Source organism: Sebastes fasciatus, chromosome 5 (assembly GCF_043250625.1).
Source record: "Sebastes fasciatus isolate fSebFas1 chromosome 5, fSebFas1.pri, whole genome shotgun sequence".
Lineage (NCBI taxonomy): Eukaryota > Metazoa > Chordata > Actinopteri > Perciformes > Sebastidae > Sebastes > Sebastes fasciatus.
This window is the reverse complement of record NC_133799.1, coordinates 30,938,072-30,950,086: the sequence shown is the minus strand read 5'-3', so window position 1 is coordinate 30,950,086 and position 12,015 is coordinate 30,938,072. Positions and strand designations below refer to the sequence as shown.

The 12,015-nt window shown below is 38.8% G+C and overlaps 1 protein-coding gene across 1 annotated transcript; it reads left to right on the top strand.

The window, feature by feature from the left end:
• Positions 1–2,360: 2,360 nt before the first annotated feature.
• Positions 2,361–11,746, top strand: scp2b (sterol carrier protein 2b). The gene is made up of 5 exons (XM_074636413.1): positions 2,361–2,528; positions 3,651–3,741; positions 7,517–7,646; positions 7,884–7,963; positions 11,030–11,746. Exons 1-5 carry the CDS (start codon positions 2,506–2,508, stop codon positions 11,123–11,125), a joined length of 420 nt encoding a protein of 139 aa, XP_074492514.1. The 5' UTR covers positions 2,361–2,505; the 3' UTR covers positions 11,126–11,746.
• Positions 11,747–12,015: the final 269 nt, after the last annotated feature.

The following is a 12,015-nucleotide window of genomic DNA, read 5'->3' as shown; positions in this document are numbered from 1 at the left end:
TTGTGTTTCTACTAGAACATGTTTACATGCTGTAATGTTCAAAAAACACTTTGTTTTCCTCATACTGTCAGCCTGAATATACCTGTATTTACCCTCTGTCTGAAACGCTCCGTTTTAGCGCATTTTGACGAAATTGCAACAGAATTGCAACAGAATTGCAACAGAATTGCGTTGCAGGTCAACAGCTTGGGTCCATGTGTACTTCCTGTCAGCTGATGACATTCACGTAAACTGCAACCAGGAAATAAACTGGAACACATTTAGAATGTTTACGTTTAAAATTGTGTAAAGGGTCTAAATATTTTATATTCGTGACATCACGAATGGACAGAAATCCTGACAGCTTGTTTCAAATGCAGAGTTTCTGAATACGGGCTGTGTGTATTTCCCTGTGGATTGAGTGTTTTGCTACTTTCACAGTATTAGCATCGGGCTCGCGCTTGCTCGCTCTAAATAGACATGAACGAGCATCGCTCAAAACAGTGAGGCGACACAAGTCAGCTAAAACCTCAATATCACTCTATATTTCAGCTGCTTGGCAGTAATGTTAGCTGACCAGACGGAGGTCTCTCCATGAACATGATTTAGATCTGATTCTAGTGTTGGCTTTTCCTGCTTCAGCCTCCCGAACGCTGGGAACAGGGGAGACACCGGCACCTAGTGATGGCGAGATGAAGCCTCATGAAGCTTTGAAGCTTTCCAGCAAATTGGTTCGGAAAAGGGTTCATTTCTCGAGGCTTCATGTGCTCACGAAACCACCTGGTGGTCAAAGAGTGTAAAACAGGCAGATATGATCTTAACCATGTGATAAGATAAGATACGATATTCCTTTATTAGTCCAGCAGTGGGGAGATTTGCAGTGTACAGCAGCAAAGGGGATAGTGCAAGAAACAAGATGCATCAGCTAACACAGTAAAAAAGAGCTAAACAAAGTGTAACAAAATATGAACCAAGTATAAAGATTGGAAGTATAAAAATAGGAGTCTATACAGTATTGACAATAAACAGACTATTAACAAAATTGCACAAGTGGAAAATGATATTGTCAGTGAGAATTAAATGAAAATCCACCTGAAAATATCAGGTTATTGTCAGTTTGTCAGTTTTTGGTGTGTAAGTGTAAGTGCTCTACTGGGATCAGTGCTGGTTGTGGTCTACTGGGAACACAGATCTGTGATATACTGTATTTTGCGCCAGTAAAGGCTGTTGGGAATGACTATAAACAATGAAAAAAAATCTATTACCATATAATCAATATATATATATGATATATATATATATATATATATATATATATATATCATATTTAATAAAATGTCTATTTAGTAAGTATATTATGAGTATATAAGATACATGGATAATAAACTGTAATTGTTTTGTGAGTAATGCATCTTATGTGTGCAAACCAATCCTAAATTAATAATTGAATTGTAGTGTAGTGTAATATAATATAATAATTGCAGGAGGGTTAATATTAGTGTTCTGTGTCACTTCTGGAAAGCGGCATTGGTTGAACCAGTGAAGATCTGAAACACTTCAAGAACCAGTGGGCGGTACGGCCGGGCAGCGAGGCTTCGGATGTCATCAATGATGTCATTGGTCTAAAACAATACAAGCCTCGATACGCGCATCGCAGGAAACTTCCTGGATTACTCGACACACGCTCCGAAGCCTCGGCACAGCACGTAACATCACTACCGGCACCCGGTCAGAGACAATAACGTTTCTCGCTGCAGAGCCCTGTCACTTCACAAGACACGGAAAATCTCTGTTGGTCTGGAGGAGCTGCAACATTTATTTCTACACAAACGTCCACTGTGCATTCACTAGATATTCTCAGAGCTAAACTAACTCTTCCGCAGTGTGTAGTGAGCATGCATGCACATGAGAGGTGGAGCACGAGAACGCGCGCGGTGTGTGAGTGAAGGCAAGCGAGCAGAGGAGCAGAGACTCCGGCCCTGGAGACCAGAGCTATATATACGGTCTCCCCTGTGTCTTCTGGCCGTGGTCGGGCGGCTGGAGCAGGAAGAGTTGACACTGTTTAACAGACGGGCTTCACTAGATATAACTTTGTGGTTTTGGTGCGTCCATGTAGTTTGTGTTGGAGTCTGAGACTGAACAGCGTAGCCACACGTGAGCGCGCATGGGACACCGACCCGGTAGATTTATACGTGTATAAAAGTTACAAACAGTCTCTTTAAGCCTGCTTTATAATAAAAAAAACATGAAAATGTCACGTTTTTATAATATGGGACCTTTAAATAAACCCTTTAAACTGAGAATGAGGTCACTTTAATATTGCACAGGACTTTGGGTTCACATCGCGCTCGGTTACTCTGGGTTATCTGACTTCGACACGTCGAGTCTGCAGATCAGTGACAGGAGGAAGAAACCAGGAAGTGTAGTTGAGCAAACAGCAGGCAGAGAACCAGCTATCTTCACCCACATCACCGCTCTGTTAAACCCTAACCCTCTCTCTGCCAGCTCACCTAACAGTACAGCAACATGCCTGAAATACACTCACCACGGTAAGAACGCTAAACACTGTACCGTCTTATTGTGACACGTCATGCTGCATGTTGAATCATTCATTGAGGTCACCTCGCTGTAACATTACACCATGCTATACACACAGCTAACGGTAGCTATCACATCATTTATCTTATTAAGTCACTCAACTAGCTGACTCTCGCTCTGTGATACATCACTGCAAGGCTTTAGCTGGCCGTTGGCTACAACATAATTAGCACATAAGCTAATTATGTAACGCTAGTTGTTGTAACTGTGATGGTACATTCATGTGGACGACCAGCACAGTCTCGGTGCTCTGCTGCTTCGCTCTGAAGTGTCAGCTAGTGCTCAGCTAACTGAGCTAACTGACAGGTGCATAAAGATATACATGTGTCATCCTGGATTTAGCTTTAAGTGGCTGTTTTGATGCTTAGATACACTGTGACTGTGAACCAGGCACTGAAGGTGTGAGATCATGATGCACCTTAATCCATTTGTGAAAGTGATAATTGAGTGGGCTTTATTCCATGTGATAAGATAAGATCAGATATTCCTTTATTAGTCCTGCAGTGGGTGCATTTGCAGTGTAAAGCAGCAAAGGGGATAGTGCAGAAAACAAGATGCATCAGCTAACACAGTAAAAAAAAAAAGGAGCTAAACAAAGTGTAACAAAATATGAACCATTTAGATAGAAGGAAGTATAAAAACAGGAGCAGTCTATACAGTATTGAGAATAAACAGACTATTAACAAAATTGCACAAGTGGAAAATGATATTGCACAGTGAGAATGAAATGGAATTCCACCTGAAAATATTGCACAGTATGAATTACACACTTAGTAGTAATAATGATATTGCACAGTATAGTGCAGTTATTGTCATAGAGATAGAATATATTTAATTTCTATGGGGTTTATATTATGTTGAAATATAACATAATAATGACATTCACAATGGTAAACACACTGAGATCCAGTGGCGACATCTATACATAACAATGAGTATCAAAATGAATGTTTGATCAATGATTTGTTTTGTCTTCGGCAACCTTGGCATTTCTGTGTCGTGTTTTCATCACTTTTTTTTTTATCGCTAACCTTACTTTCTCATTCTCATTCCTTCGCCTTCACCATGCCAAGAATTCAAGCCATTAACACCAGTGCTAGTGATGGACTGGAGGGGTTCAAGGCACATGCTGTGTTCCAGGAAATCAACAAGAAGCTCCAAGAGGTAATTGCATGACTTATAATAGGAGATAATGGAGCTGTTGCACCCGCGACCCAACCCCAGATAAGCAGTTGAATAGGAGTGAGTGAGTGACAATTGCCCAATCCCAATGTCCCTCCTAAGGCCTTTAGCCCTGAACCCTCAAGGACTTCACTGACGTCACCTGGTAAATGGTTGAGTGTGAGAGGCTGCAAGGCCTTGAAATGGTATAAATATGAATGGGACAGCACTTTGCAGCGAGGTATATATATACATATATGTATGTGTGTATATATATATATATATATATATACATATATATATATATATACACACACACACACGTTACCTTGATGATGCAATTCAGGGTTTTTATTTTACCTTTTTACTGCCTATTTGAACGTCTACCAGCCTTACGAGACTAGAGGTAACTGTCAAAACCTCAATTTACTTGTTTTTGTCAAACTTCAATAAGCAAAATTAAAAGAAATAGTTGATGAATAAACCAGGTGTGTAATATAGTCAAATGCTTGCATTACTCTGATTTCATTTGTTTTTTATGTACCATCTTAAATCCTTATTATTAGTGTTTCTGTGTAAATTTAAATATGCCTGGCTGAACACCTATGTGCCGTCCTCCTTGTTTTTTTTACGCCTCCGAGCGTCCCCTGTTAACCCTGTGTTTAATGTCACAATGCTATGAATTGTGGGTAATACCCTTAGGCAAAGTTTGCAGAAATGTGGACTTACGGAAAGTGTTCATAAAAGGCTCAAACTATCTGCGAGAGAGCCCTCGAGGACTTGGTGATTTGAAAGAGGGACAGCCCTAAACCATCACGGACTTTGACTCGCGTTCCCGCAAAGTCTTTGAGTGTGGACATTGGGATTGGGTCAGTGTTGTTAATCACAGACTTGTGACTTTATTATCACGTTTTATACAGTATGTATGTAACTATGTATTCTCTGAGACTTTTATTTCAATGGTTCTTTAAAAAGGCAGCTCAAGAGCTTTGTTTTAATTCATTTGTAGTACATATACATTTATGTAAGTATATATCAATCTATCTAGTCATACTGTGTTTCTAAGTCAAGTCAATTTCATTTATATAGCCCAATATCACAAATTTGCCTCAAGGGGCTTTACAATCTGTACAGCATTCAACATCCTCTGTCTTTAGACCCTCGATTCCGATAAAAAAAAAAAAAAATAGGTAAACTATGGAAGAAGATCTGGAGGTAGAAAGGTATGGAGGACGGAACCTGCCAAAATCAAAAATAAATGAATAAATAAATAAAAGACTTGATAAATAAATATGTCATTAAATATAGCAAAAGTAATATAAAAAATAAATGTAGCCATTAATCAATTGGAAAAATGTGACATAAATGTATTTATTTATCTTTTTATTAATTCCCTTATTTATTTACTCTTCCTTGTAGAAATAAATAAAGTAATTAATGCAAACATAAATAAATAGATAAAAAAACAAATGCTAAAATATATAAATACATTTTAAAATTAATATAAATAAATAAAAAGCAAAAATTAAATAGAGGAGTAAATAAATCAGGGACTTAATAACAAAGATTAATTCAAACAGAAATATCAATGTATTACATTTTAGTATTTAATAAATGGTCACATTTATTTTAATATTATTTTTGCTGTATTTAATGACATATATTTATTCATCGAGTCATTTATTTATCCATCTATTTTTGATTTTGGCAGGTTCCGTCTTCACTAGAAAGGGAGGAGGGATCTCTCTCCCATGATGGACAGACATGCAGTCTGTGCCATACGTCTATATGGGCCTTTAGCCTCATGGGGGCACATTTGGATCACCTCCACCTCTGTCATTTCATAGCGCAAACAATTATTTCAAGCTTATGTTGACTCAATCAGACAAATGGTTTCCTCCAAACGTCAGTGTTTTTAAGCAGTTACCTTTGTGTGACCTCAATCACAACAGATTCATCTTGAGCCCGCCGGCAGTGCTGTCTATGTAATGAATGGGATTTGTCATCAATGAGAAAATGGCAACAGCGGAGCAGTCTGGATACGTAGAGACATGGTTTAGTGTAATATCTCAGGCAACTGATCAGACAAACAGATTTAAAGTTTTAGATGCAGAGCTTATATTTAGTGAGAGAACCTGTTGTCCCACTTTTGTATTTCCATATTAGTTAAATGTTTGGAGGGAAGTGGATTTTCCTGTTTTTATTCAGATCCCAGTTGTTTAGGCAGATTTAGGGTCATATTCCCTACCTTTGTTATTTGATATATATTCAGCTGTAGAGTGACCTTCATAAACACATGCATGTTTATAATATAAAAAGAGTGAGTTAATGCAGCCTGTGGAAGAGTGTCAGCTTAAAACATGTTGCCTGTGTAGACTGCGAGTTTAAAGGTTCCCTGTCATGTTTTCTTGTTAACAAAGTTTCTATTTATATTCGGTGTTTCTCATCCAAAACACAAATTGTGTGTCGGCCGGTTCATTTCCTTCCTCATAAGACATCTGCAAAGCAATTTTGTTTGCTATTTTGCAATCAAGTCTACATTGTTTACACCCACGTTATTTTGCTAGCAGTCTTCTTTTTCCTAGCGCAACTAGTGGTGAATATCTCCACAGAGTTCCTTAAATATCTTTGTGGTTTATGCTTGTAAAGCACTTTTATTTGCACACTTTGTCTACTTGAGGTTAAAACATTTAGCTTTGCATTCACGTGACACAATATTACTTTGTGATATATTTTGGACTAAACATATGTTTAAGATTAAACATTATCCACAAATGGATAGTTATTTTCGAAATTAAGAAATGTATTATAGATTTTCCAACAAATATAAGTGTCTCAAACACATTAACCATTAGGACCCCTATCAGTGCATTAGCCATCAAAATTACAAAAATGAGTACAACTTACTATTCCAGTATCTTCGATGATAATCAAGCATAATTATATCATTTCAGATGATCCCTCGCAGTCATCATCATTTCATGCCTTTTCATGCATGATGCAGAGTCAGAGACAATGTACATTTACCCATCAACATAATATCTCTATAACTACATTTATGATCAAACTGACACGAGTTTTATTAAATAGTCTCGTAACGGTTATGGAAAGTTAAAGTTACATCTCTTCTCTCGTACAATTCCTGAGCCTCCGGCTGCCTGCCTACTTCACTCAGAGTAGCTGTCAATCATGACGTCTCACCCCCTTTTTATATCATCAAATAACTAGTTAAATCCAAACTTATCAGAAAAATGAACACATGAACATACATCGGTGTGATAAGAACTACCTAAAATTACAGAAACCATCTTTGAGAAAAATGTATTTGACGTGTACTTTGACTTTTTAGTTTGCCCCATCCGCTAACATGGAGGGGGCGGGATTTATGATCTATACTGCAGCCAGTCACCAGGGGGCGATCCAGATGTTTTGGCTTCACTTTTGGGGAATTGTCTTGTCGTCCATTTTTATATACACTCGATGACTCATATACAGATATTTACTGTGTGTTGAAAACCCGTGGTTATGCATACAGAATAACTGAAACAATTCCTAATTCAGTAAAATATTTTTCATATAAAGTGTCCTTAAATATGTATAGTGTCACTCACATATTTCCAAGTGGCATAAAGTATCTTGAAAAGAGTAATATGTGGTCTGCCTAGCTAAGTGACTATGCCCTATGAGCTTGTAAATATAGGTGGTGAAAATGTAATTGACATATAATACAGATGCTGTAGAGTTCACAATGTGTAAAATCTCTGTTCACTTTCAACAGGAAGGGGAGCAGTTTGTGAAAAAGATCGGTGGAGTGTTTGCCTTCAAAGTAAAGGACGGCCCAAATGGACAGGAGGCGATTTGGTATGTGGACGTGAAGAACGGCAAAGGCTGTGTTCACAATGACGCAGGTAAACAATATTAGGGCTTTGTCATGTTACTATTCAACTGTGGGTGGAAATGCAGTATTATGTTCAAGGTCTGCACATATCGACAGTTTTGTCTGCTCAGTCTCTGTGTCCTTTATTACACTTTTACATTCAAACTTCAACTTACTTTACTTCAAATACCGGCAAGCCACTGAATAAATACCCTGAGATGCATGTTCCTATTTGTTTAACTGAGCTATGTGTGTCTCTGCCCTGCAGCTAAGAAAGCAGATTGCACCATTTCCATGTCAGATACAGACTTGTTGGCCTTGATGACAGGGAAGATGAACCCACAGACTGTGAGTATTCAATCTCAGTGGGGTTTGAGTGGACTTGTTTGCATGTAGTATTGATGAGGATTCTGATTCAGAGAAGGTACGAGTACACCATTTACTTTTTGCCTCTTTAAGGCAAAAGTGTGTGGGAGTATTTTAGTGTTGGGCGATATGGTGTTAACATAAAAGGTTCAGGTTTGTGAAACGGTTCACGTTATAACGAGATATATAGTATTTTTATAAGAAGAAAAGTTTCTTGCTATAACGCGATAAGTTTGTATGTCGTAATAACGTGAAAATATCTTGTTATAACTTGAAAAACGTCTTGTTATTACGATAAACTTTTCATGTTATAACATGATACAGATCTGTTTTTTTTCTCTTGTGTGGCAGCAATACACTGCCATATCTAACTATCTAATCTAACTATAAAGCGAGGAATCTTTGTCTGTCTTTCTGTATGTCGCACGCATATCTCGAGAACCGCTCACCCGATCACCTTTACACTTTGCGGGTGTAAGCAGCCCTACCGCGATTCTCGAGCAGCACTTCTGGGGGCCAAGGAATCAGCCGATTACGGACGGGCACCCCACTAGTAATAATAGTGTGGGGACTTATTGAGTTGTGTAGGCTTTTTCCTGCAGTGAGTGTATTTTATGTGTCCTGTCCATAGATTCTCCTTTAAGCGGTGGAACAGATTTGTTTGCCAGCTGGATGCGGTACTGACAGGATATTTTGTTAGCGCCTGGGTGAAATTAAGAGGAAACGCTGTGCTGCGTCATTATTGGCTTGAATGTGCCAATTTACCGCCCTCAGACTAGAGGCCATAAAGCCGTCGCTGTGTAGGGTTAAAACACAAGACAGATTTCCTGCGTGCAGCCTAGACAATTAAATGACGGAGATTCATTTCATGCCTGACTTCAAAGAAAAACAAGACCAAAACCAACAATGAATTGGTCCTACTAACAAGTGCTGTGTATATATCCAAAGCCTGATATATGCTATTCCTCTGTGCCAAGAACTATTAAAAACACATCTGTCTATAAACACACACTGTAGTTTATTTTGACTCAATCCCACATAGAATATTAAATGAAAAAAATGATGCTCGGTTACACTGAGAGTCTCAACAGCATGTTGGTGTCATTTACAGGCGCGCTCCTCTGCTCTCTGTGTCTGAGATTGACACACACACTACTGATGTTACGAGAACCGATACTTCGGTACAAAGTGGATGCCAAAATTTTGTAAACGTGACGGTCCTCGTTTTTCTGCTAGGGTGCGATACTAACGGCATCCCATTGCCCCGGGGACGATAGAAAATGTGTTTGGGACGCGGTAAACTCACTATCGACAAGATTTCTTTAAAACAATAACTGCGGTCTGGATGGGAATGAACTTTGTGTGTGCGTAATTTGTCAGTCCAACGTGAGTACGTTACAGTGGGAACATCCTCCATGCCGTGCAGCCCGTCCTTCCCTGATAATGCTACATTGCGAACAACAAATCCGTGTTGAAATTGGCAGGACGAACAGCTAACGTTAACTAGCTCTCGTTCTGCCGATTTCAACACGGGAGTGTGATTGATTTACATTATGATAAGTTCAGGCTCTAGTCAGTAAAAATGAATATTGGGCAAAGGTGAATTCTAACATTATCATGATCTTTTCAAATGTTGAAGTACATGGGATTTATTGATATTGTAGCCTATACCTGGTGAAATGTCAGGGAGGTAAGACAAAATAGATCCCACCCAAGCCTAGTATTCAGGCTTGAAATTGATTAATCATCAATATATTTAAATTATTTTGCTTCAAATTGTGGTCTGGCCTCTTCTCTAAGTTTGCATTTGACATAATTAGGGCTGTGTATTGGCAAGAATCTGGCGATACGATACGTACCATGATACAGGGGTTACGATTTAATACATTGCGATCTATTGCGATAATGTAAGCAAGGCGAGATATATTGTGATTTTTTTTAAATTTAATTTAAGGAAAACTGACATAGTATAAAGAACACACCACCATAGGCATCAAATCTGAGTAAAAAAGTTTACTTTTTTATGCAATCAGAACAGAAGGATCTACATTTGCATTTATCACAGTCCCTGTAACATCCAACATCATAGCACTACTTTAAGAGGACAAATATCTTTGCAAATGACAAAGTATTGACTGAGGTAATATTTGCATGTAAACTGTTAATTAAAAATCGATACAGTGTTTTTTGAGAATCGATGCAGTATCACAAAAGATGACATCGCGATATTTGATTTCTTTTCTCAATATTTTCTTACACCCTTAGACATAATGCTTCATTATCTTAATAAAATGTACTGAAGCAAATGTATATGTGACACAAAAAGGCAATTTATTATTTTGGCCGGTAAAAAATATGCTTGGCTGGTGGATTTTTTCATCTACCAGTTGACTAACTGGCCAAGGGGAACCGGTGAGTCAAAAAGTTAATTACGGACACTGTTTTCCAACTCTGAATTGCTTTGTGCAAAAGCAGCGAGTCATGAGGCCCACCAGTTAATTTGTATTGGAAGAGTGTGGTGATGACACACCTCTCTGCAATCAGTCCACGGCCATTATTATCAGGAGTCACTGCACTGTGTTTATGTCATGAAGGACAGCTGTGCATGCTTCAAGAAACACAGTTTTTCCGCTGCTTTTCCCCGAAATGTGGACAGATCGACCTTTTGCATGATGTTTTTAATACTAAAGCAAAATTGACTATTTCACCTTTTCCTTTTCTGTCATAATTTCACCTAAAAAAGTTTTCATTCTCCTTCTGAGAACATATCCTAAGAATTTCTGCTTACTCAGAGCAGTCAAATCATTACCTCCTGCACTCCAGTCCACAAATATTCATTTCTCTAACTCTACCAGCTCTGCGCCTGTGTGACACGCAGTTTCCTGACATTTCATAAGCTTGTTGTTGCCCCACTTTCCCTGGGTTGAGTTAATCTCTCACGGTAACTCTTAAAACTAGCAGCATGTAGTTCTCTTCCAGTACAGAGCGTACCCAGATTCACAACTCTGTGGATGATTGTTTTGTTTCGTTTCCCTCTCTTGTTCACAGGCGTTTTTCCAGGGCAAGCTGAAGATCACAGGGAACATGGGACTGGCCATGAAGCTCCAGAGCCTGCAGCTACAGCCGGGCAAAGCCAAGCTGTAGACGAGACGCCGGAGCCAGCTGTGTAACTGCACCTCTCTGAACAATGAACAGAGTTAACCACGAAGAATTTAACAGCAAGTCTGGTTTCAGATAAACGTTTAAGGTCCGTAAAGCTTCTCATCACAGGACTGAACCACTTTCCCTACTAAGCGACCTCACTGACCGACCAGGGGATTAGTCAGCAGCCCTGCCAATATAGCTGGAGAATAAGATAGATGGACAGATAATTAATTCTCTAATCAAGTCCCTCTCATGTTATGCTGTCCGTACACTAGAGTAGAGACAAGTGCTCCCTACTTGGTTACTAATTCACTGTATGTCCAGTTTTCAATAACTTCCCATGTCTGTTTGCTAAAGAAATCTTTCTTTGAGTGTCCGGAAATGTTTTGAGTAGAGCAGATTGATGTAATTTTCCACAATCATGCATCTAAGTGCCTCCTCGTCTCAGACTTGCAGTTTGCTCTAAGGTTTTTAGCCAACATCATTGAAATGTTTTTCACTGTGGCCGCCCGACGATTTAAAGGAAGGGGGTTGTAATTTTCTGCTGTACTACTACTACCATTGTTGTTTGAATCTCTAACAGATTTCTACTAAATAAATTTGCCGTAGCTGCAATGTCCATCGGGTGGTCTTGACTTGAGTCTGTTTTTCTTAAAGCAGTAATTGTATTTACTTGACTAATGCCATTGACTTTATGTTTCTAATCATTTGAAGGCGTAAACAAAAAAAGCAAGAGTAGTTTATCTGTGAAACGGCACATAAAAATAGACATAATAATAATAACAAATAGACATGCTGGCCCTGATTTTTAAGATGAGGACTTCTGCACTGGGCCTGCGTATGTTCCCCCCCCCCCCACCCTTTTAGAGGACCTTGCACTTTTCCATCAC